Source organism: Pelodiscus sinensis, chromosome 6 (genome assembly GCF_052426305.1).
Source record: "Pelodiscus sinensis isolate ZL-2025 chromosome 6, ASM5242630v1, whole genome shotgun sequence".
Taxonomy (NCBI): domain Eukaryota; kingdom Metazoa; phylum Chordata; order Testudines; family Trionychidae; genus Pelodiscus; species Pelodiscus sinensis.
The window spans coordinates 79,632,446-79,659,340 of NC_143057.1; the positions used below are offsets into that span (position 1 = coordinate 79,632,446).

The 26,895-nt window shown below is 38.6% G+C and overlaps 1 protein-coding gene across 1 annotated transcript in view; it reads left to right on the forward strand.

The window, feature by feature from the left end:
* EDIL3 (EGF like and discoidin domains 3) overlaps nt 1–26,895 on the forward strand; it is a 429,858-nt gene that overhangs the window by 384,656 nt on the left and 18,307 nt on the right. The window contains exon 10 of the mRNA XM_006124343.5: nt 18,989–19,144. Coding sequence (XP_006124405.3) covers nt 18,989–19,144 — 156 coding nt within the window. The remainder of the gene's footprint in view (nt 1–18,988; nt 19,145–26,895) is intronic.

Here is a 26,895-nt window from a genome sequence, read left to right on the forward strand (position 1 = left end):
GACAGAGGTGGAAGGCTCAGGGCAGATGGTTGTGGGGGGGCTCAGGACGATGGGTGGGGTGCACAACAGGGGACTGGAAGGTACAGGGGGCTCACTAGGGCTATGCTGGTAGTCTGGCGGCAGTGATGGCTGCCCAGAACTGCACTGGGCCAGCAGTGGTGGCTCATGAAGGCTCTCAGGGCTGTGCTGGGTCAGGAGCTGTGGCTCCCTGGGGCTGCGCTGAGCCAGTGGCAGTGGCACCCCAGGGTTGCACTGAGGCTAGAGGCATAAGTGGCTTGGCCTCCCACTGTGGTGGGCTGGTTGGCCAATGGATTGGGCTCCTCCTGTGGCAAGCTGGTTGGCCAATGGATTGGCTCCCCCTGTGGGGCACGGAGCAGCGGAGTAGTATCTATGCCCAAAATCAGCATGGAAACCTTGCCCATGGCCAGTGGCCAGCAATATTCAGAGCCTCTCCCCCAGCTGTCCACTTTCTTACTGTTGTGTCTTACCTCCCTATGGTCACTTTGCAGTGTAACTGTCCCTCATAGCAGCCCCCCTCCCTTTCTGTGTTATGGAAAATAATCCCATTCCAGGCACATCCTGTTTTCCTGGCACAACCAAACCCTGACCTTGCTTTAAGGTAGGGTACAAGGAAGCTGCACATCAAATGTGGCGGTCCTGTCTCTTACTGTTTAGGAGAAGATCTTGAACAAATGGATTCCCATATGGATGAACAGACTGACAGACAGACAGATGCTCAAATTCTCTAATGTATATAGTTGTAACAAGTGTGAAAATATTTTTCAGCCTGGTTGAATGAATAACTGGAGAATAACATAAAAGTAAGCTGTTAACAAGCCTGGATCCACAAGCTTAATTGAGTATTTGAACACTCTTACTAGTCATAGGGGAGAAATCCATAATTAGCCAGGTCTATTTGCTGAACATTAATTGGCAATAATGTAAGGACTGTTTAAAATTTGATTACACAAATCTATAAAACGAAACTAGCATACTATGAACAGATACTATTGTTGAATCGTGATGCTTTAAGAGAGCTATGCCAAAAATGCAATACTGAAACAACAATGAATCCATTAGAACATAATGTTGTATTAAAGATATCACAGAAAACAGACCTAATACTTAATTCAAAAACATGAGTGTATTCGAGTGAGCTACAGAAAAACTTTATTCATCCATCCAATGCTTCAATTTTCATGAAGATGAAAAAGCCTCCTCTGACTTTATATCAGTATAGTACTTCATTGGCATTTTTGGTCTTCACAATTAGTTTGCTTATTCTGGCCATCATGCATATTAATTAACATCCAGTAATTAGCAGCTCACTTCACTTTGGTAGTGTCCCCCCCTCCCCCTATATATATCACCATATCCTCAACACATCCACAAAAGCCCCAGTGTGAGCCACACAGTGCATTACTGGGAATAACTGACAGTGAAGTGGCTACTGGTTGGATCTAGTAGTGTTTCCATTCACTCTAGAATGGTCAAGTGAGAAATTCACAAATTGGCTCCAGTAGAATTATTACCAAAGTGGAAGCAATGCTAGAATTAGAGACCTAATGAAAAACTTGGTGTAATTTAAAGTGGATTTGTTTGTAAAATACTAAGACTTATTTTGGAATTTAGTAGTTATAAAATACATGGTTATATTTTCCCTATACCGTATTTTCCGGCGCATAAGGAGACTGGGCGTATAAGACGACCCCCTAATTTTCTAGTTAAAACATAGGTTTTCGCCTATACTCGCCGTATAAGACTACCCCCCTTAAGAGGCCAACCGGCAGCATCCCAGCTGCTCTGCCCCAGGGTCCACAACAAAAGCCTGGTCTGCTGGGGGGGGGGGGGCGCACTAGCTGCACCCCCCCCCCAGCAGACCAGGGACACGGGGAGCAAAGCCGCAGCGGCAGCGGAGTGCCGCGCCGCTGCTGCCGCTTTGCCTCCGGTGCCCCTGATCTGAGGACGCTGGCAGCGGGACAGCCGTGGCGCGCCTGGGCTGCCCCACTGCCGGAGCCCCTCCGCGGCTTTGCTCCGCGTCTTCCTGGTCTGAAGACCAGGGAGACGCGGAGTAGCTTTTCTCGCCCCGGAGTACACGGGCGGCGAGAAAAGCCCCATTCGTACCTGCAAGTCGGGGACTGCCTGTATGTTTATACCTGGTGTATAAGACGACCCCCGATTTTGGGGGGATGTTTTTTAGTATAAAAAGTCATCTTATACGCCGTAAAATACGGTACTATGTCTAAATCTTTGGATGAAAGTTTCCTATGAGGTTTGTAGATTTTATAGTTTGAGCTTGTCACTTCCATTAGCTTAAATACAGCAAGCCATGGGTAGACTTGCAGTATATAAGTGCCAAAACAATGCAGCTGCCAATGTGGAGTTAGGTTAATTTTTGTTAAAAAAAAAAAACTCAGAATCCTTCAGACTGCAGGTGCTGAAGTAAGAACAGTCTGGTGCGGTGTTACATTACAACGCTCTTGATATAAAGCTTTTTTATGAATATATTTGTTCATTCATTTTTCATTATTCTAGGAATAGTATACATTTTGTAAGTATATGCCCTTGTCACCTATGCTCTCTAACAGCATCGTGTGCCAGTGCACCTTTTGCATTCATCTCAGTCATATAGACATTTAGTACAGACTCCTAATCATTGTGCACCAAAGCATATACGAGCCACAGTATTAAAATCCATTGTGGGATGCTAGCCATCTGTCTCTGCTTCTCCATATGTCACTTCATGCTGATGGGCCAATCCATATGCCATATCTTTAATATGCATAGGCCACCCTGTCCTTGTATGTTGTTGTTTGGTCTTCTCTTTTTCCAGCTGCATAGCTGACATTTCTTTGACAGTCAGTTCTATGTGGCCTTGCTTTCTCCCTGCTGCTTCAGTCATGAAAATCTCAGATTTAAATACAGACACCTAGATCAGGATCATTATCTTTCCTCTGTTATTAAAAGTTGGATGAAGTTATTGAATTTATATAATAAGGGCCACAGTAATATTATTGCTGCATAAAGTGCATAGATCATATTAGCCTGCAATCAACAGTGAAGATATCCATGACACTAGAGTCATTCACTGTAAAAACTATTTATTACTAGAGCTAACCAAACAACCTGCAAGGTGTCAATGACGTACATGTCATTCATTTTCATACTATCTCAAACTCAGTGGCATCTGGTTGCTCTGAGTCAGCAGTGCAAAATACAATATATACAAAAGCAAAATTCATAAAAAGATTTCCCTACAAAAGAGAAGCAACAATAAAAAAACGTAAACTTCAGGGGGTATTCAAGTTAGTCTGTACAGGATAAACTTAAAAAACAACAAATAGTCTGGTAGAACTTTAAAGACTAACAAAACATGTAGATGGTATCATGAGCTTCCATGGGCACAGCCCATTTCTTCAGATGACCAGAGTGTTGGTTCATGGTTCAGCAAATTCTCTAGTTTGGCATCGGTCAGATCCCAAGGGTGTCAAACTAGAGAGGTTTGACCTGTATATGTAAATGAAATGTAATCTGTGTAGTGCAATGTATTTCCTGCCATCCTAGTAGTAAATTAAAGATGCACATGATTTAAGTTAATTATGGGTAATAATGTGCCTGACAAAAGTTAAATATATTTGTCAGTGTCTGGTAAACTTTTCAATAGTAATAGAGAGGTAGTCATGTTAGTCTTTATCTTTTTGGGGAGGTGTGAGAGCAGTGATATTCTTTGTATTGGGTTTCAAAGGAATGAAAGGACAGGATTATAAGGAAGGGATATCAAACTGTTATAGTATGGAATAATTTAAAAAGAAATATAAATAGCATATATAAAATGTAATAGGAAGCATGCTACTTTAACTTTTAAACATAGATATCAAGAAAACAGGAATGTACAACTTTAAAATCCTTATCTTTATCAATAAGATCTTGTATGAAAAGTTTATATCTTTTAATCACCTCTGCACGTTGAGGTATCTCAGATGCATAGTTAAAGGGGCAGCAGTGGGACAAAAAGTGTATTGTGCTACTTCAAGACCTGGTTTTGCTTTTCTTTTTAAGTAAATTGGGACACTGTGATAAAAATGGGAAGAGGAATGTAGCTCTAATAAATCCAAATATAGTGAGTTAGACCCTGATTTTCTAAATACTTTTGCACATTTTTAGTTTTCCATACGAGTAGTCCTACTGAAGACACAGTTAATCACATGTGGAAAAGTCAACAGGATAGAGGCTCTTTTGCAGATTATATAGTGAAGACATCAAGTCTGAGAACCAAAAAAAAGCAAATTAAATACATTCTGGAAGAAAATGGTTTTTGATGAGAATGGAGATGCTGAGGATTAATATAATTGCATATATTGTCAATTCCTGCAGGAGTAGTTAGCCTAGACATCTTGGCTAAATTTATATATGGTGGAATGAGCAAACATAGTTCCCATTATTTTGAAATTCTGAATTAAATATTATTACTCTATTATTATTTATTATTATTTATTAAGAGAGTCAGCAACTATTTTGGTTGGGATGTGATGCTACTGCTCCTGCCCACTTGTCCCTTTTAATATTATCACAGTTTTGTGACACCCAGAACTACCTGGGTTCTGCATGAATGTTAAGTATTTCCATCATCTTGATGAGAACTGTGATAGGGCTCTCCATACTGATAATACAGGGAAGAGTTTTCCTCTCCCTGACTGAATATGAATTACTTGAGGAGGAATTTAAAAGAGCTCTGGCTTGGAGGTAAGCCAGGGAGATCAAGCATAGAGCCTGATGGCTAGAGGTGTAAGAAGAGCCATGCCCCCATCTTCCTACAGGAGGTGTTGTTCTGTTAGTTTTCTTTTTAAATAACTAACACCCAGGGGATAATCCTGGAGTCAGTACCCCAAGCTGTGATCGTGCAGGCCATTTATTTCAGCCTAGATTTGGTTTAGCTCCCATATGTTGCAAAGGTCAAGGTTTTGCAAATCAAAAGCATTCGTATGCCTTATTCACCTCTCTGGTGTCTTGGCAATTCATACATCTGAGCCTTTGAACACTTCTGTTTGTACTGTATGTGACCCAGCTCCCAGTGCTCTGTATAAACCACCTAAATGAGAGAAGTAGCTATACTTCTCTCATTTAGGTGATTTATACAGAGCACTGGGAGAAGACCATTCTTGCCAACATATGAATGTCACTTCCTTATGCACCAGTATCCTCACAATAATGGCATAGCTGTCTGCTTCAAATATTTACAGGACAACAGACAATCCTCAGATATCCACCTCAAACATGTCCATTTTATTAAAAACAAACACTTGGTCCAAAAAACCTATAACCCACTACTAACACCTTTTTTTTGTCCTCTGACTGTAGAGGCATTAACAAGCCATTCTATTTTGCATGATTTTATAGGATATGGGCTAACTGCTTATGCTAAACCATGTGTTCCACCTGGCATTTAACTGTGATGCTCAGAGTACCTTTTTGAGAGCAGAGCTCTGTGTGGCTTGAAAGCTTGTCTCTCACTGAGTAAAGGTGGTCCAAGAAGAGATATTACCTCACCCATCTTGTCTCTGTAATATGACATTTGGAAGATAGGAAAAAATATGTCTATTGACAAAAGCTTTAAAATGATCCTTTTCCCCCCTATCGTGTGTCAAAAACAATTTCCATAAGATCTCCTGCAAAAAAAAAAATCCATCAGTGCAAAGAAACATATTTCAACATGTGTTTCTTTAAAGTGAGGTTTTCTGACTCAGAAGAAACATTTGCTCCATTTGATGTGGCAGTTGATTTGGAAATTGTATGGTATTATTGAGCAGTCTGAAAATCACGTGAACCTGTTTAAATGTCAGTGTACACATGATTGTTGATCTGGACTGCTGTAATAAAATGTAATTTTGCCTATTACCTTATAGCAAAGAGTTAGGAATCATTGCAAATGAGAAATGGCTACCTACAGTTAATGAGCACAATCAAATTGTAAACTGCAAACCAACATATTTTATCTGAATCATGGATGGAAAACAAAATACAATCTCCTCCTCCCTCCCACCCCTCTTCATTCAGCAGACTTACACAAGATTTTTGGTTTATCACTGCATTTCAGTATGCCTGCCCATTTAATATACGGCTTTCTACTAGATCTTGATTTATATTACAGCACATTTTATTTAGAATTTTTGTAATATTCTACTGGTAGATGTTCAAATTTATTCCCCTGAATCATTCTTTTACAATGTTTTTTTACCACTAGAGTATGAAAAAGGATTGTTTCAACATCCCAGGCATGCTCTAAGTAGAGTGAGAAATTATCTGTCTGCAAGGCTGTAACAAAGGTAGAGGCTTGGAAAGTAAACAGTGCTTTTTCATTTGCTGGACCTGCACTCACCTGACAGACCTAGAGCTGCAGGAGCCATTTAAAGGATTAATCTACAAGCAGCAACCTATGGAGGGTTGGGGGTTGATTTTTAAAGAAAATTCTTTGCCCAGATCTGAAAAATTGTTTTTAGAATTTTCAATGTCATGATTTCACAGTCCTTTATTTAAGGTGTTTAAAAAAATAGTAGGTGTTAGCTTGTACTGTTAAAATTTCAGTTTACTAATTGAGCATCTCCTGTTTTTGTTCAACCAAATTCCTGGCCAAATATTGATTGCCCTTAACTGCAGGTATATAGTTGTTGTTGTTTTTTTACTTCAGTAGGGATCACATGCACATATTCAAGGCAAAATTTGGCAATAGTTTGCTTTCTTCAGAAAGTCTATGACTCTTTTGGGGAAGGAGCTTTGTTTAGCATTTCTTCAAAATGAATATGCCATCGAGGGAGTTATATATATGTTTTCGAACTATAGCTATTACTCTGTCCTTTTATTTGCCTTGCTCAATGCACATTGTTCGTTTCAGTAATTTTTTTTCTATTTTTTACCTTTGTGAGTTGCAAAAAATTTCCTTCCAAACATTTCCTTCTCTGCTGTTTGAGTTCTCTAGAGAGTTTACATAATATCCCCTTATTCTGAAATAACAAGGTGAGTGTCCACACTACTAAGCCTGTTATTTCTAAATAATAACTCTTGCTTGTGAAGAGGAACAGACTTATTTCAAAATAGTTATTTTGGGAGTTATTATTTTGAAATAACCCTAAGGCTATATCTACACTACCAGGTATGTCTACACAGCAACTTTATTTCGAAATAACTAGCATTATTTTGAAATAACTTAGTCCGCAGGCAATTATTTCAAAATACACAACAGGCAATTATTTCAAAATAATGTCAAAATACTGTCAAGCTGGAAGACATCTTACTCCAGCTCCTGTAATCCTTATTGTATGAGGAGTAAGGGAAGTCAGAAGAAGAGTGCTCTATTTCGAAATAAGTGCTGTGTAGAATCTCACAATTTCAAAATAAGGTATTTCCAAATAAGCTATACAATTGACTTAGCTCAATTTGCATAGGTTATTTTGAGTTAATTCCTGCTCTGTAGATGCACTCTTTGAGACAACACCTCTTCAAACAAACACATGCTAAAATGATAATTTGAATGAATAACTAGCAAAATCCTTTTCATTCACAACTAATTTTAATACCTTAAATCATTCATATCTTGTTTAGACCCTATTTATTTCAGTCCTTCCTCAGAAGTCAAGGAGAGCAGTTAAACATGCAACATGCCTGGAAGATCAACATATTTGGATTGAATTAGAGGAATGTGAGGCTTTAGACCCAAAATCAAACTCCCCACACTGAAAATGTCCTGTCAGGAGAAACACTCCCATTTCAACTGTGTGTCCATTTGGGCAGTGGTATAGTAAAGATTTGGGGGTGTTCCTCCTGCCCAATAAGAAATTATTTTCCTATTCCCTGAAGCATAAGAATTAATAGAACTTTTAATTTTACTAAAGATGCTACATATGGGAATACTGCTTAGCCTAAATTGAAGAAGAAACTCATTTTCTTTTGTAAATCTGCACCAATATGTCTCTCACTAAAAGGGACTGTGACTTTTCTGAAAAAGATACCTTCATTGTATTGCACCAATTTGTTTCTTTAATTCTATTGATCATTAACATTATATCTTTGAAAACAAAAACCTTGTTCTGTGATTTTGGAAAGTGGAAGGCTTATTGTTATTTTCAAGGTCTGTTAACATTACTTTGTCATTTTTTGTTTATAGCTGCAGCAGCATAGCTGTAGAAACAGGTTATGCATGATAATCTTGGCTGACAGATGGGTGAAGTCATTTTTTTAAAGAATAGCTGAATGATGCTGTCTTGGCTACAGTTACTATGAAAAGAAGATTCATATAGTAAAAGTGTGTAAATAGGAGAAGGCTCTTTCAGATTAACCACCACTTATTTTCTAGGCAGATTTAACTTTGCTTTCAGGGAGGTTTTGGTTAGTACTTAAACAGGCCAGTAGTTATGTTAATTATCAATTGCCTTCAAGTATCTTGTTTGCAAACTTGTCTTTGAGTTTACTTGCTGCTATTCTGCACAAATAGTAATAAATTAGGAAGATTTCTTTGTGTGCTGCAGAAAATATTTGTAGCTGTATTTAGCTGTATTTAGTCAACTGAGAAAAGCAGACCAGGTAAATAAGGAGCTGCTTTATTAGATGAATGTAATCGTAGGTGCTGTCTTCCTTAGTTCTTGTGTGCAGCTGGGTACTCCTTAGCTGACCCCGGGTTCTGTGGAAATGCTGCAAGGAGCCCAGGTTCTGTGGAAATGCTGCACGGAGCCCAGGGTGGCAGCACCACATTTAGTCCGGCTCCATGTGGGCGCTTTTGCTTGAAATGCACAAGAGCCCCTGCCGGGGCTGTTGTACACTTCAGAGGAGGAATACAGAAGTGCCTATTGACTACTTGACTAGTAAATTTATCGATATTTAACATCCTTACTTCTTACCCCCACTTTTCCATCAGCTTCAGCACCTCCTGCATTCTATTGAACAGCAGATCATAAGAGAGCAGGAGGTACTGAGAGTGACGGAAAGGAGCTCAGTGGGTGGCACTGGCAGGAGGGGAATGTATTGATCTGTGAGGCTACTGGCACCCACTGTTTTTCTTTTCTATGTATGCCCCAGCCTCTGAGCACCCACCAACTCAACACCTATAAACATAACAAGCTTGTTTTCCTTTTAAAAACCAAACAAACTGCTTGTACCTTGCTCTTAATACCCTTGGTGATCTAAATATTTTTATTAAAACATTCATTAGTATTCCAGCAAAGGCATTATATTATTTTCCTTCTAAAGAGAGTCGTGCCATACTCTCAGCGGTTTCATTTTTCAGGGGGAGGTTTGTCAAATTTCCTTTGGGTTTCAGTTCAAAGGGTTTGCACTGCTGAAATTTTGCTTGTAGTTGCAAGACGTAATGAAGCCAAAACCACAAACCAAAATTAATTTGAAAACCATTTAGATTTCCACTGATTTCAGGTCAAAACTAAGCACAACTGATGATTATAAACCATAAATCCCTTTACCTTTACATTAGTATGGATGGGGAAGTTACCATTCTGAAACTAACAGGTATATTACACCTCATAGATCACATTTCCTTTTTTGATATTCTTTAGTTTCCCAGCCCTATGTTTGTCTCCAGGAAGCCCCACATTTGCACTGTTATTTAACTCACTCTGAGGCCTGAGGGCCCAGTGCTTAATGTGTGCCAGAACTTACCATGGCTGAGTCCTAACACTCTAGCACCTCTGACCTTGCCATACCAGATATGAAACTTAAAAAAAAAATTCCTTGGTCCCACCTCCCCTTTCATTACCAATTAAGCACTGTGAGAGTCCCTAGGGTGGACTATGATAATAGTCCATAGAACTAAGTATGGGACTAAATCTCCAGCCTAATATCATAGAAATGGGGGAGCTGGAGGGCTGGAAGAGCCCTTGAGAGGTCATATAGTCCAGCTCCTTGTATGGAGGCCAGACTAAGTCTACCTAGACCACCTTTGACCAGTGTTATCTGACTTGTTCTTAAAAATCTCCAATAATGGGAAATGTACCACAGCCTTCCTTGGAAGCCAATTCCAGTGCTTAGTTAGCTCTCTGGTTGGAAAGTTTTCCTAATACCTCAATTAAATCCTCCTAGTTATGTGAAAAGATGCCATATACTACCTTGGAACAATGGAATTCAAAGACTTGACCATCACTTAGTAATATTGTACTTGTACGTGACTGACAGTTACATTTGTTTTCAAACTATCTTGAGAGTTATTCCCCTATTAGGAAAAAAAATCATACTAATAATTCCTTTACATGACTTTTTTTTTCCAGTTAATTCCTCTATAGTTATTTCTGCCATGCTCTGTGATTTTGTTTTGTTTTGCTTATCAACGATGGCATATACCATTAATTTTAAACTTTTCAAAAATGTAGATTTGTATTATATTACAAATGTTTCCAAATATATCATTATAATTTCTATCATTACAAATTATTCCCTTTTTCTACCGTCAGTTTCCAGAACCAGCTATTTGTAACAATTTATCTCTAGTTGGAGGATTCCCTGCAATTCCTGAGTGTTTCTCCTTTGAATTGACTACTAATGTCGTTTGCTGCACAATAAGCTAATGCAATAGCTTTCAAATGCAGAACTTTTCTACAAGGTAGCATAATGGGCTACTATTGCGAGGGCCCATAATTTCCTCAAGCACACACTATTTTAATGCTTTTTTTCATTTTTAATAGCTAGTGAACTATAGGCTGCAATTTCTCTGACATTCTCCGCAAGAATTCTCATTGCCTGATATGACACCTACTGGTAGGAACAGAGCTGATAAACTATTTAAGTGTTCTAATGCAGTTCTAAAATTTCTTCTAAACTCCGCCAGATGTCTTGGGTTGTTAATCCTATGGATATTTTTTGTGTGTGCCTGTCATCATAAATACCGGTCAGCTTGAAACACTGTAGTTGCTTGAAGAATTTTATTCTCCTGAGCTGCTGCACAATGAACTAACCTTTTTTAAGGTAATACACAAAAGTGTGAATGAACACAAATAGGGTTGATCCAAAGTTAGAAGAAATGACAACAGATTTTTAGACCAGTGGCTCTTGACTCTTCACATCCTGAATCCCTTAGTGACCTTTTAAAAATCCTCAAACCAGACTTTAACTTGTAAAGTGATATTCTTTCCTGAGAAGTGCTGAGTGCATTCTGAGGGGTTCTAGGTGTCACCTGCTTCCAATGATGTCACTGAATCTTGTAGGATCCATTGCACTTTCTGAACCATAGGGATGGTGTTGTTACCTGGATGCAAAGGATAGGATTTACAAAATTAAATATGGGACTTTAGAACACAAGTCACTCTGGCTACGTCTACACTGGCATGAATTTCCGGAAATGCTTAAAACAGAATAGTTTTCGTTATAAGTATTTCCAGAAAAGAGCGTCTACATTGGCCACAGATGCTCTAAAGTCCCATATTTAATGTTGTAAATCCCATTCTTTGCATTCACATAACCACTCAGACAGAAAGGGGGCAGAAGGGATACTCCATTTAGCAATTAAAATTTTGGTGGGGGATGGGAACAGTGCACCTGCCAAGTGCTACCACAAGTAACCTATACCTCCATGATTCCAGAATTGTGGTTTGTAAGGTTTGCTGGCAGTCCCCAGTACATTTCTTGGGTACATGGTACTAGTTCTTTCTAGTTTCTAGCTGCTAAATTGCATAGAAGACATGTAAACCTACATGAAATGCTTTTCAGTGTTGCTTTTCCATATAAGCAATAGTATTTGTCACATAGATATCATGCAGTTGCTAACAGGAAAGGAAGTCTTTGTGAATGTTCCACATGACTGTTAACAGGAGGTAAAGTGATCGATAGGGCAACCTCTCTAAGGCCTTGTCCACACGAAGGGTATGGCTAGACTACAAGCATTTTGCATACCTTTTTCTGATTCTTTTGTCAGAAAAGGCTTTTCCAACATTTGGTCCATCTAAACTGGGCCAAATGTCAGAAAAAAACCGTCTTTCGAAAGCCCACTTCTTCCTCGTAGAATGAGGAATACAGGGGCTTCCAAAGGAGCATGTTTGCTTTTCTGCAAAAAAAAGCAGAAGAGCAAACGCGTATCCTGGACGCAGCGGAGTTTTTTCAGGATGCCTCTGGTATCTCAAAAAAATCCTGCAGTCTAGCCATATCCTTACAGTGATATGTGTAGGGCACATGTGGCTAACTATCAGGGTGAAAAGCAGATTGCATCCACACTGTGGTGAATAACTGCACATAGCAGTGAAAGACCATGGCAGAGGCTTTCCCCACTTTTCCCCCAATCCTGGAGCTTTGCTCAGCAGCACTGAAACATTGCAACAGCAAAGAGGCAGTAGAACCACACTTTTGAAAAAGAGAGTGTAGATGTGGGGAGAATGGCTCAGAGAGAACTATGAAGGCTATATAGTCAATGTTTTTGGTGCATCTGTACTCGGCTCAGCTGCACCTCACTGTCTACACTTCTATTTATACTCCTTCTAACTGGGCACGCAGTGAATGTACTCTATATAATGCTGTAAGTATAAACAAAATTTAAGTTGAAATCCACACAAAGAAAGTTTGAGCACCATCCCCTTTCTACCACTGCAATTTTCTGAAATGTTTTTCCATAATCGAAAATACAATGCATACCACTTGCTACTATGATTTTTTTTTTAAAGAGTATGAATTGAGCTGCTGGCTCAGACAAATCTCCCATTGTATAAGTTTTACGACAAAAGCATTCAGAGCAAACCTAAATATTTATACTCGTTACTCAAGACAGCATTTACCCTGGAGATGACTCTTTTCTAGGAAATATATCTTGTACATTCACATAAGACTTTTTCTTGATGTATGGATCGTTTTTGTATAGCTGATCCTATGAAAAATATGTTTTAAGAAGACACAGAACAAAATAAGAGCTATGTTTATTAGTTCTGCCTTAGGGGTTACAGCTGTTAAGAAACATATCAAAACATTATGGGAAAATAATGTTATGGGTCTATGCTTTGGTTGGAAAAAAAAATCCCACACAGGAAATGTAAAGAAAAGAAACACTCTCCTTGCTGTCTGCAGTAGTCAAATACTGATTCAGAAAAGCACCTAAGCACATACTTAAACCAGTCCATGTTCAAGAAAGTAATTAAATACATGATTAATGGTTCCTGGCCATTGAGAGCTGCAGAGCTGGCACTCAGGGCACGGGCAGTGTGCAGAGCCCCCTGTCTGCCTCTGTTTCCAGGAGCTGTGCAGTGCAGGGCAAACCACTGACTGGAGTGCTGGAGTGGAGCAAAGTCCCTAGCCTGCTCCCTGGCAAGAGTTGAAGAACCAAATTAAAAAGTCTGATGGACCGGACACAGCTAGCCAGCCATACTTTGCCCATCCCTGTTCTAGAGCATTACTTTTTAATCTCATAAATGAGTGTTTTTCTTTATAAGCTTAAATCTGAAATATTTTGATAAAATGAATCCATGCTTAGTTAACTGTACTTAATGTATTGCAAATTAGTTGGACTTATGTGCAGCAGCTTCTCTTACAAATTATATCTTTTAGAAGCTCATTTTTTTCTTCCAAGTACTGAATGCAGTTAGGCATTGCAGAATATGTGTTAATCATTTCATTTTTAAAATAGGGATCTTTCTAGATTGACTTTTAGAAAACAGCATTTATTTCTGGTATTAAAACAGATTCTGACACAGCTACAGCTACTATACATACAGCACATCTGGTGCCTGCTATATTTTATTGGTTCCAGTTTGCCACCATGTCAGATGCTTGGAGTGGAAAGTAGTTGGCCCTGGGAATCACCTACAATACCCTGAGTCAGAGTCACCCAGCCCTAGTACAAGTAAGATCCAGAAGGTTCTAGAACTCATTTTATGTTGCTGGCACTGCAGGCAGAAAATGTCTTACTTATTGGATAATCTGGGGATCAGGCGTAGCCAAGCTCAGCTCCGCCATGCCCCCAAATGACCTCTGACAAGTCACGTGTGCTGAGGGCATAAGATGCAGTTATGCCACCTCTGTCAGCTCTACATGCTTATAGAGAAGGAATTTTCTGCTGGAAAACTTCAGCCTGTGTTACATCCGGAGGTGAAAGTAAAGTGATGTGCCCCAGTGCGCTGCTCCAACAAGAGCCAGCTGGGGTGCTTTGCTGAGAGCTGGCTGGAGGGCGGTGTGGCTTTCAGGTTGCTCTCCCAGCTGGGCTACATCTGCAGGCTGGCACTGGCAACCCAGCGCATACAGCCAAATGAGGCAGGCAGGCTAAGGGGCCAGATGGGGGCGCATGGCAAGGGAGATGTGCATACCTCCAGCCAGACTACTGGTGCATCCATATCTGTCCTGCTGTCCCCTCAGTGGATGCCAGGCAGCACACATGCTATGAGGAGTCCTGTGGCACCTTATAGCCTAACAGATTTATTGGAGCATAAGCTTTCGTGGGCAAAGACCCACTTTGTCAGATGCATGGCAGTGCACATGTCATCTGTGCTGTGCACTGTTGCCTGCAGTCCCTGGGAAAAAGCCAGGGGAATGATGCAGCAGGCTAGGGGTGTCTCTTGCATTGCTCCTGGTTTCCTTGCTGCAGTGCCTCCACAGAGCTAGCCCACAGCTTCCTTGTGACACCAGCAGAAAACAGGAGCTTTGGGGCAGGGACCCATCCACTAGTCAGGTAAGACAACCTATTCCCAATTATCCACTGCACCCTCCCCATTATCCACTGCACCTCCAGCCCCTTGCTCTGACTCCTGCACCTCCCACATAATCCTAGCCCTGTGCCCTGACTCCTGCATTTCCCACTTCCTAACCACCTGCTCTGAAGCCCCCCCCCCCCCACTCCACCCCACTCTTAAATTTCTTACAGGAACTGTTGTACCACAACTCCCCCACTCTTAGCCCTGATTTCCCCTCTTCTCCTCCACCCCAAGGGAGAGGGAAGGTTGTGATAAGACATTACCTGTAAGAAATCTAAGTTACTTTCACCCCTTGGCAACTCCCTGCTACATAAATGGGTACGCAGTGCAAAACTGATCCGAGAATCTGACTTTATTATCCTTTTGGCCCCAATCCCACAAATACTTATGCATGTGATCACTTTTACCCTCATGAAAAATGGTAGGCAATTTATGTGAATTTATCTCCTTTACTCACATTGGTGAGCAGTTACTCACAGGAGAAGTCCCAGTGGAGTCAGTGGAGCTACTCCTGAGTTCAGCTGCTCACAGGTAATAAGTAAGGAGTTCTCAACTGGGGCCAATTCCACATAGTTTAAATAAGAACATTAAAGTACTTTTTTAAAATTTATACTAAGTAGCTCAACTATCTACCTAGACAGTCTCAGGGGGGTAGCTGTATTAGTCTGTAACTTGAAAAACAATGAGTAAAACTAACAAAATAAAGTGCCTGTGGCACTTTAGAGACTACCAAAATTGTATAGTATCATGAGCTTTCGTGGATCTTTCGCAGGGCTACTCATTATCTACCTAGAACATTTCATTACGAATATTGAGACACACGTTATGTTAATAAATCAGCTTTTTACTGAAAATCACATTTCCACTGTTGAATTGCCTTCATCATCTCACTACTAAATCCACAAAGCTACTTAGCTACTGCTTCATAACATGCAGCAAAATGAAGCCCCTCTGTCCCTTACTACCTAGAATCATCAGCTCGGGGGTATGTGCCCAGGTTTCCCTTACAATACATGGAAGGAAAGAAGTGCTTAAGGAAGAGATTTTGGCTACGTCTACACTGCAGAGCTTTCCCAGGATAACAAAGGAATCCCAGAAAAGCTCTGCTGCATCCAAGGAAGATGTCTGCTTTTCGGAAAAAAAGTTCGGAAAAGCAGATGCGTTTTTTTGGCATCTTTGTAAACCTTGTTCTAAGAGGAAGAAGGGATGTTCCGAGAGAGGGTTTTTTTTCCCAACATTTGGCCCTGTGTAGATGGGCCAAATGTTGGAAAAGCCTCTTTTGGAAGAAAAGCAGAAAAAGATACACAAATTGCGGTTCACAATTTGCGTGTCTTTTTCTGACTTTTCCCTGCAGTGTAGACACAGCCTCTGAGAAGCCATGAAGATGAAGTGGGAGTCACTTAACTTCCATAACTCCTCAACCTGGAATGAAATGCAGAGGAAAAAGGAGGGTCTTAAGCCCCTCTTCTTAAAGTCATTTAGGCACCTGAATATCATCAATCTGGGTCTTTCGGCAAGTGAGTGATTTACCAAAGGGAGATGGCTCCCTCCACTCAAGATTCTCAGCCATGAACCCTCTCCTGTGGTACATTGTGTACACCAGCCTGTGTCCTGGGGAATGAAACCCAAACTTTTCTCAAGGTAAAAACAGAGAAAGCGACTGACAGTATAGAATAGGCCCTCACCTTAGAAACAAATAACTTCTGCCTAAGTCCCTGCTCTGCCTGATGTGGAAAAGTGCCTTGGAACTATATCTTACACATTCCTGCTGAGTGCTCTAACCACAGGGTTATTGGACATTCTGGCACAACCCTACACATACCAGGTAGCCAGCCCCTGAAATTCCTAAGCTGGTTGCCCTGGCTATTTTTGTGTGGGAGATACATGCCCAGAGCATGCCTACTAGAGCAGATCACTCAGGTGAGAGAGGCTGGATAGCCCCTACTTTAAGAATTCTGTCAGGGCTAGGATGCAGAGCAGCTCAGAGGTAGCTAGACCTTGATAATTTTGTGCATGCCACAATGGAAACAGCTAGCTTAGAAATTTAGACTCCTACATAGTCAGGTACCAACTGAGCAGTGGTTTTGAGAGCATCTTTGGTGCCCAATTTGGCAAACTCAGACACAAAAAATGGCTGTTAGGCCTCTAAGTATCTTTTGTGAATCTAGTCCTTAGGAAATAAGACAAAGCAGGAAAGAGATATACAAAGAGAACAATTTGGCCCAGGAGAGTACTTTGAATCACAGGATGTTAAACTGCTTTTTGATCAGCAGCTTGTAGAAGTATGTATTAAACTGTAATCCATGGTTCTTCTTGTAACCAGTTAATGATCCTATCAGTAACAGCCTAATTGCTTCTGCCAAGTTCTAAATTCTACTTTATTGAAACAGGCAGTGATTGTGATCCAGCTAATCACATTCAGATCAGAAAAAATACACCATTAACAGAATGCTAATTCAGCTTCTTTCCCTGGTAATCCATTTGATAACCTGTTGTTTGCAATTGACTAATTGAATATTCATTCCACTTCCACATAGAAAGGTATGTTTTTCATTACATTATTTTAATTAAGATATTCTCTCTGTTCTCTGATTTAAATCCTTTTTCATACACGTTCTAGTGGAAATACTCCTGCAAAGCAAGCAGGATGTAGCCATTTGGGGGAAAACAGGCTAAAGAAACATGTGGTAGCACAGCTGTTACCTTGATGCCTTGGTTATTTATAATTTTGCTCTTGTTTCAGTATAATTATTCAACATATTGTTATAAAAAATGTGTATTTAGCATCATGAAAGTGTACTGGGGAAAAAAACCAGAATATAGGTCAAAGTATCTCTGAGCTTTCCACATCATTTTTCAGAGAAATATTACAAGGCCACTAAATATGTTCTGTAAGCATAAAACAGTTGTGACTGAGACATTTTTATTAACTCTGGATCGGTGTTAAAATAAAGGTTGATTATGATTTTACCTTTTAAATCATTTGAATTTTAATGAGTTATTTTCTTGCTCTGAATTTCAATTAAAAGTACTCTGAATATGATAGCTACATTAAATATTTATGAAATCCATCTAGATTATATAGAAGGTTAAAAAAACAAACGCCCATTAAAGGTTTTTTTTCCTACACTATCAAAACAGGCATTAATTTTCAGTATAAGAAATATTTTTACAAGACTACTTTAAGAGCTTTTTGAATCACAGGATTAAACTGCCTTTCAGTTGTCTAATCATACCAAAGTATGTATTTCTTTCTGGACTGCTGATGGGGAAAATGCAATCTATGACTAGACAGAAGACTGTTCCCATTCTTATCATGTATGGAACTCCTCTCATGATCCAATCCTCTGTGACCTCATGAATGGACTACTGCAACGCGCTATGCATCTTTTCATTACGTCAATGGACTTTCACACATACAGTATTGTTATTGTAATCATGTTGATCCCAGGATGTTAGAAATACAAGGTGGATGAGGTAATATCTTTTATCAGCCTAGTTTCTGTTGGCAAGAAAGATAGGCTTTCAGGCTCATACAGAGCTCTTTTTCAGATCTGGAAAAAGTATTTGGGAGGCGGGAAATCAGCTAAATACAAGGTAGAAAAGATTGAAATATACACTATTTGTGTTTATCAATATATTTATTGATATACACTATTTATGCTAAACAATCTGTTTCACCTTGCATTTAGCTATGACACTCCAAGTACTCTTTACAGCCTTGAAGAAGAGCAATGTGTGAATTTGAAAGCTTGCCTCTTTCACAAACACCAACTAGTCTGACAAAAGATAATACTGCACCCACCTTGTTTCTTCTATGAACTTTGAAATTAAATGGATTTAAATCTAAATATGCACACTTAAACATTTTAAAAGTGGCTGCCAACCCCACCCTGAGGGACAACAGAATAGACGATCGATAAGAATTCATGGGGTTAATTGACTATTCCATTAACCAATATTTAACAGCCCTAATCAGAACTGGAGACATAGTGCAATTGTAAAATCACCTTTATTGGTAATGGAAATTTTTCTATCCAGGATGTATGGTTCTTATAAACCCAATCCAATAAGTATATCCCAGATCATGGAAAATAATGGTCTATACAAGCTGGTGTTAGAAGACATTTTGGAAATCATCTTCAAGAATCTTTAAATTGGTTTCTCTACAAACCTCGGGTTTTCCAGGATTAGTTGTGCTCTTGGGTGTCATAGCTCATGTGTGACGTGATCAAGAATGTACTGTTATATTTTTGTGCAACACAAAGTCAGTTGCTGAATTTTAAATATCACAGCGTATTTCACTGTTTCATTTATTTGTTTGTTTATAGATTGATCTCCTGGTTCCTACAAAAGTGACTGGCATAATTACTCAAGGAGCTAAAGATTTTGGTCATGTACAGTTTGTGGGCTCTTATAAACTTGCTTATAGTAATGATGGGGAGCACTGGACCATCTACCAGGATGAAAAACAAAAAAAGGACAAGGTAAGATAATGAGGCAATTGATATTTGGATTGCATTTACAGAATGGAGTAACCTCAGTGCTGGTAGCTTGCAGGTTAATGTATGTTGTCTATTTTATGTGGATCTATATGCCTGGGGGTCCCCAGATAAAAGTCAAGGTGAATAGAAAGGAATCATATACCACAATGACATTCACTGATACTATAATATTGTACATATCAATGCAATGTGCCAGACCCAAAGCTATTAGATACAGGACATAAAACTTTACAGTTCTCCATTTATTGAAATTATTTTTCCCTTTGAACTTTGCAGCAGAATGCATATAAAAAGTAGCTTGTTTGTGTTTTTGAGAACAGTAACCGTACTCAGATTTTGATAAGCATACAATAAAATGTGCTATTTTGAAAAGAATAAATACTTTTTAAAATAAAATATGCCTTTGCACCTGATGTTTCTGGGTTGATGTTTTGTTCTTGGAAATTAATAATTCTACGATATCAGATACCAACCCATATGCATTAATATTGTAGCAGAGGTCTTAACAAGCATTACAACAAATACTTTCCAGAATTCTTCCTTTTGCAAATGTTAATGGCAGATGTGAGGGAAGAAGGCCTACTTTAAGGTGTTGAGTACCATGTAATATTATATCAATATAGACTAGAGGGGAAAAAATGAACCGGTCAGATTTTAATAATTGTCTTAATACTTCTCCAGTACCTGTACAAACAAATAAGTATGGGAGTGGAGTGCAGGAGGCCCAGGCAAGGTATTGGGGGGTGAGTGTGGATGACTATAAGGCAGGGGGCTGCAGTGAAGGAGGGGCTCATGCCAGGGGGCTTAGGGCAGGAGTTGGGGTGTGTAGAGTGTGCAAGGGAACTATATTTAGAAGCTTGTTTTGCTTAACTCAAACTCTTTAGCTGTCTGGGTAAAGTGTATTTGGGGGGAGGAGGTGCTTTGCAAGGGAACTTTTTTCCCTTGATTTAATGTCATATGGTTCCCAAAGAGCCTGTGGGGATAGGCTGTGACAGGGATCGTACTTGGTCCTACTGTGAGGGCAGGGGACTGAACTCGACTTCTCAAGGTCCCTTCCAGTTCTGTGAGATGGTATATCTCCATATATTATTATATTGTTGTTTATTATTATAACAGAGTGCATGAGGTTCTGAGATGGCTTGGGGGGTTCAGAATGGCTTTCAGGGTAGAAGAAAGTTGGGGTTTTGCAATCTTTCTGCCAAAGATGGGTACCAGACACTGAATCTGCTTAATTGCATACCCATCTCCCCCTTGCTCCAGCCCCCTGCAGCCAGCCAAGAAGCCGCTTGCTGGCCCAAGCTGTCTTTCCACAGCCCCTACAGCCAGCTGAAAAACTTGTTGTGTCCCCAGCCTGGCTCCCTCTCCCTGGAAAAAGTCTCTTCTGCCTATAGTCAGAGCTAGGCTGGAACTGCAGCCATTGCACGCTGTGAAACCAACTGAATTCTGACCAAACATATAAGAAAAAATGTTAAAAACAACAAATAGTCTAGCAGCACTATAAAGACTAACAAAACATGTAGATTGTAGCTTAAGCTTTCGTGGGCACACCCCACTTCTTCAGATGACTGGAGTATTAGAAGTCCAGATCCAAGAATAAGTAAGGGAAGGGGGGAGAGGAAAAAAAGAGAAAAATGGAGAGGGAAAGAAAAAAAAAGAAAGTGAGACAGTGAGTAGATGTTTCAAATAGTTACAAGAGGCTGATAAGAACAATTAGCATCTCCATTGTTTGTTTGGGTGGGTAAGTCATTAGGATGTGGAAGGTAGTGTGCAAGCCAGCCGATGTCCCTGTTCATACCATTTGCATAAGAATTAAATGAAGTTAAATTCCAATCTTTCCCTTTGTATTTGGCTTGAAGAATTGGCCTGAAGCAACACGGTGACTTGGAGATTCATTAATAAGTGTCATACCATTTGCATAAGAATTAAACTAGTAAATGAAGTTAAGTTCCAATCCAGTGATGTAGTTGGCATTACTGGACCCAACCACATCAGCCACCAAATAGAGGCTCAATAACTGCACATCTACTAATGTGATCTATGCCATCAAATGCCAACAATGCCCCACTGCCACGTATATTGGCCAAACTGGACAGTCCCTATGGGAAAGAATTAAAGGACACAAATCAGATATCCGAAAAGGCAATACACAAAAACCTATTGGAGAACACTTTAATCTGCCTGGGCACTCATTAATGGATCTCCATGTCACCGTGTTGCTTCAGGCCTATTCCACAAGCCAAATAGGTCATGATGCCATCTCCATGTTTTGTTATTCTTTAAGGTGCTACTGGTCTATTAGTTGTTTAAGTTTTTCCTGTTACAGATTAACTCGGCTACCCTTCTGAAACTTTCAAACATATGAGGGGCTTTGTGCCAAAGGGCTCCTTGGCCATCAGAAGATTTCATTGGCTGAAGTTCCAGGGAACTTCATGCAGTAACTGATTGGCTGTCAACAGTTGCATTGGGCAGATGGGGAGTGCTGATTGGCTGGAGAGCCTGGAATCAGCTGATGAGGCTGCTTATGCAGTAGCTGAATGGCTGCCAGCAGCTGACCCGCCCCTGAGTGCTGAACACTCCAGCCCCTTTCTTATTAGAGCTGCACATCAGGGCACATCACCCTATTTTCCCCTCTGGTCTGAGCTTTCAGAATTGTCTATTTAAATTTAAAATTCTCAAGAAGAATTTTAAACTCAGGTGGTCATGAAAAAAGCCATTGTGTCATCTTTTTAATGATCCTTGAAAATATGCTTGTTATCTTTGTGAGTTTGATCAGAAAGTTACCTAAGCAATGCCAGGTAACTAATTCTCCAATCAATATAAATATTTGATGCCCAAATAGGTTTTTTATATTAATAACCAGTTTTAACAAGTTCCCTTGATTCTACATTGATACATAAAGTATATTACTACTCCCCTAGTAAAAGTATTTTATGTCATTTTAAATTATTACATTTAGCTGCAAAAGATTTGCCAAAGAATATCATAAAAGAAGCATCGTAAGCATTTAAGAAATAAATACAGGTTTTCACCTTTAAATGAAAACATAAGTAATCAAAAAAATGCACCAGTCTGTGTGTGTGTGTGTGTGTGTGTGTGTGTGTGTCTATATATATATATATCTCCTTAAAGTTAAATAAATGAACATTAGACTTTCCTGGGAAACTGCAGGGAGGAAAGAAGGAAGGGGTAACCAAAGGCTCCTGATGCCACATTTGTTACCTTAAAAAACAGGCACTAACAATCATTTTGCTTTCATAAAAATAGAAAATAATATATCCACATTTCTTAACAAGGATATGATATCCTGCTTTTTGAGAAAACATTCCTAGAAGTAGTTTTCCTTTTAACAAAACAGGCCATAGATTACAATTTTGATTCATAGATTCTCATCCTGTGATCATTCTTTCTGTCCCCCTGAATAATACAGTCCATAGAATGTCCCAGAAGTAATTTCTGGAGCATATCTTTTAGAAAATAAATCTGATCTTGATTTGAAAATTGTGAATGATGGGGAATTGTTCTTGTAGTTAATTACCCTCACTCTCAAAAATTAGCACTTATTTTGATCCTGATTTGTCTAGTTTCAAATTCCAGACATTGAAGAGCCTATTCATTTTAATTTTATAATATTCTTAGCTTTTTAATCAGAATATCTTGCAAATATCTTTCAGAAGTCTGTTACATCCACGTTATTGCCTGTAGTAACCAACCTTGTATTGTTATCAAAAAGATATCAGGATAGTTTGATAAGATCTATTTTCATAAACTCATGGCTTTGGTCTACACTAGGACCTTAATTCAAAATAATCCCCACCCGCCACAGTGGGTTCACACTACTAAGCACGTTATTTAGAAATAACAAGCCACAGAATTAGAATCTATATGCCTACTTTTCACGGGGAGTCATGTTAATTCTGAAATAGTGATTTCAAAATAACGACAGTGTGGATGCTCCAGTGCTGCTAATCCAAACTTATTGGCCTCCAAGAGGCCTCCTGCAGCGCCCCAGAATGCTTTCTGAGGCTCTAAATATGATAGAGTGTCCACTTTAATGGAACCTGCCTTGGACTAATTTTGATGTTTCCCCATAGTGAGGAGATGCTAGTTTGAATTAGTTAAATCAGGAGTTCTTAAATCAAATTTAGCAATTTTAGAGTAGACATGGCCATGCTAATTTGCACTTATAACATTATCTTGTCTGGGATCAATGTCCATCTGATAGGCCTATAATTAACTGGGTCATCCCATTAGCTTTTCTAGTCTTGTGGAACTTCCCTAGTACTCAATGACTCACTGAGTCAATTGAAAGCAAGAGCCTAAGACTGCTCTTTTAGAACTCTTGGATGAAAGTTCATTGGACCTGCTGTTTTAAAAATGTCTAATTTTAGTAGCTTCTGTTTAACATCCTACAGTAGATTTGCCCACAGTTCTCAACTAAAACTCCTACCACATAGCCTATGCACGTCCTAAATATTAATAACTAACATTTAGATATAGTTTTCTAAACATAATACAAAATTAAAATTACATAGAATAATAAAACAAAATAGATAGTATAAAGGGGCATTCCAAAGTCTGCAGCTGGACCTACATATCATATGTACATATTTATGGCCAAGGAAGGGGCATGCTCCTTGAAGCTTTTTGTGCCTATCGTTTATTAGAAGAAAAGAGATTAATTAAAATGTTTAATTTAATAAAGTAAACTACCATAAGTATAAGCAAGCATGCTATTATTTTCTAAGCACTGTATGTTTAAAAATAATTGTAAATATGTCCTAAAATTCAGTAAAGGCAAGGGCAAGTTTATAATGATAAAAATTTATAAGTAGTTATAATTACCATAATAACAATTTTGCATCAATTTGGAGGTTTAGTCACACCACAGGTGTTCAAGAATAGGTTAGTGATTGATTTATACATGCACATTTCATTTCTATCTTTTAAAAAAATTATACGTTGTTCAGTGCAGGTTGACTTTACACTAAAGAACACTGGAGGCTGCAAACTACTGAATTAATAGCATGGTCAAATTTTTGTTATCGAGTTGTTTACAATACTTACACCGCTTAAGGGAATCATTAAAAAAAGCAGATAAAATGGAATTATTTATTAAAACATTCTCCTGGGTTATGGATAATTGGAACATAGTTACACTAATGGCCATTTAGAGTATACATTTAAGTTCCAAATGGCTAGCAGAATGTTTTATTCCAGCAGTTAAAATAACTGTTGCCTCAAGAGTTGAAAGTTTTCAACCTTTTTTTCAGGGTATTAAATGTTTCCATTAGTATTTATTATTCTTAGATTTTTTTTTAATAAAAGGAACCATAAACATACTTCACATATATCAGTTTTATTTTCAATTTTTTCATCTTATAAAATAATTTATTATATAAGATATGGTATATCCATATGATCAGTTTTGCTAGCATGGAATTTGTGGTATCTTGCCTCTTATGTCAACCAACTGATTTCAATTAATTAAAATATTATATTTAGCATAAGTAGGGTATCACAATCTGGCCCACATTACTCTATGTTAAATCTCTCACTCTCTTGCTCTCTCAAAACTATTTTCAATACTTTCAAAGAGAGAAAATACTATTTGATGGCACTGAGAACAAGATGGCAGATCTCAATGGTTTTATCCTGTAGTGGCTTTTTTCAATAAATTCCAAAAGACTTCAGATAGTAAAAACAAAATCTGCCATTCTGGCAATCAAACTGAAAAGGTACTGACAGCTGTGATTATGCATGTGTATTTAGTGTAATTTGTCAGGTAAAAATAGGAAACAATAATTTCACCTTTTCCGAGTATGCCATATATGTATCCAAAATATCGGACACTTACCAACATTAGTACTTCATACTCATATTTGTTTATAACCTTTGCATTTAAAAAGGAACCAAACCAAAAAAAGAGACCAAATGTCTAATAACAAAATATTGCATTCATTACAGTGAAAAAGAGAACATGCATGCAAGCTTACCTTAACTTTGCACCTTGGCATAGTAGCATGGGAAAAGACAACATCAAGAAATACTGAGCAGCACTTAGGGGGAACAAAAGAGAAAGGGTTTGGAACAAAAGCAGAAACCTTCTATTGAGATTGTGACTAGCCTTTGCAGAACCTCTTTTGAGGATTGCCATAGGATTTGGCCCAAAATATATAAATATTTTCAAGGATGCATTACTGCACCAAGTATCTCTCATTTCCCTATTTAATATCTTGATCTGATAGCTTTATGGTTATCCTGAGTAGGATAGAATTGCCATATCTTCTGACAGTCCTCATTGATTAGTAATCTCCTGCCATCATTTTTAGATCCACAGTTGTTTATCTTTTATTTAATATTTCAGGCTAGATACATAGTCTAATGTCTGCCCCTGCCAACTGGCTGCCTAGTGGTCCAGTATCTTAAGAAGAAAAAAAATAATGCCAGAAAATGGAGAAATGCACTCTCCAAGGGAGATCTGCTCTTGAGCCCCCAAATTTGTCACTTTACTTTTAGTTCTAAAACCCATTAATATATACTGTATATATGTCAGTCAATATATAGGTAGGGTGCTAATCATCTTCTTTCACATTCAGCCACTTGATCTGGCATTAAATTACCACTCAATGCCAATTACATTCATTCCTATTTATGTTCACTTCTGACACTTTGTGGATCAAGGTTTTGTTTTACAAGGGGAAAAACTCAACTTTTCATATTAACAAACACAGTATCTTCAAAATATATCTTTAGTGAATCTATAATAAATAAATTAATTAGATGTTTCAAAGAGTGGCTTTTTAGCTTTAGTTTTCAGTGAAGCTCAAAACACTTTTAAATGGAAACCATGTGAAAGCAAAAGCAGTAGTCCCTGCTGCTTCTGTCTGGCTTCTGCTATTTTAACTGCCAGTCATCTATCTCAGTTTAAACCTACACTGAGCTCATCTGTAGAAGCAAACTAAAGGGTACTGAAAAAATGTATCTTTAGAAATACGTCTGTCTTGTTCATTGTGAGTAGTTAGAAAGAAACCTCTGGACTATATGAATGTTTTTCCTGAGCCCGTGGTCAGGAATTACTGAAGTTTAAGCAATCTGCATATGTGAAGAAAGTACATTTTAGAACTACTGGAGTAAAATAGCTATCTTGTTTTTCTCAGCTAGAGGTCAGTAGCTTACTATATCTCTATGGCAAGGCCACTTATACCAAGCTTGAGTAGATTTAATTTGTTTTAAATCACATTCTGAATATGATTTTTAAATTGCCTCCCATGCTGTAGATAATCTAGAGACAATTGTAATGTCAAATGGGGGTCTAAAGATTGCATTTTTCTTGATAATATGTAAAGGGCCACACTTTAAAAGGACCCTGGTTGAGCTCTGAAATTTACATGTAAAATTTGGCATTGTCAATTTTAGTCAGAAATTGCAGGAACAATTAATCGTGGACAGAGATTTCAATATTTAAATATAGGCCCAATTTTGGGGGAAATCAGGGCGTTAGAAATATAAGCAGTATAATTTACACTTCAAGTCAATCTCCTTAGCAACTGATTACAGAGGCTAATTGCAAGTGTGAAATTAGATGCTGTTATATTTTTTTCAGTTGGCCTGTTTTCGGTAATTTCTTAATTTTCTTTTATAAAATGTATAATATATTTAGTACTCCACTTATGCTGATAGATTTATCACATTTTATTTGTGCATAAAATATATTATGGACACATTTTGACAAT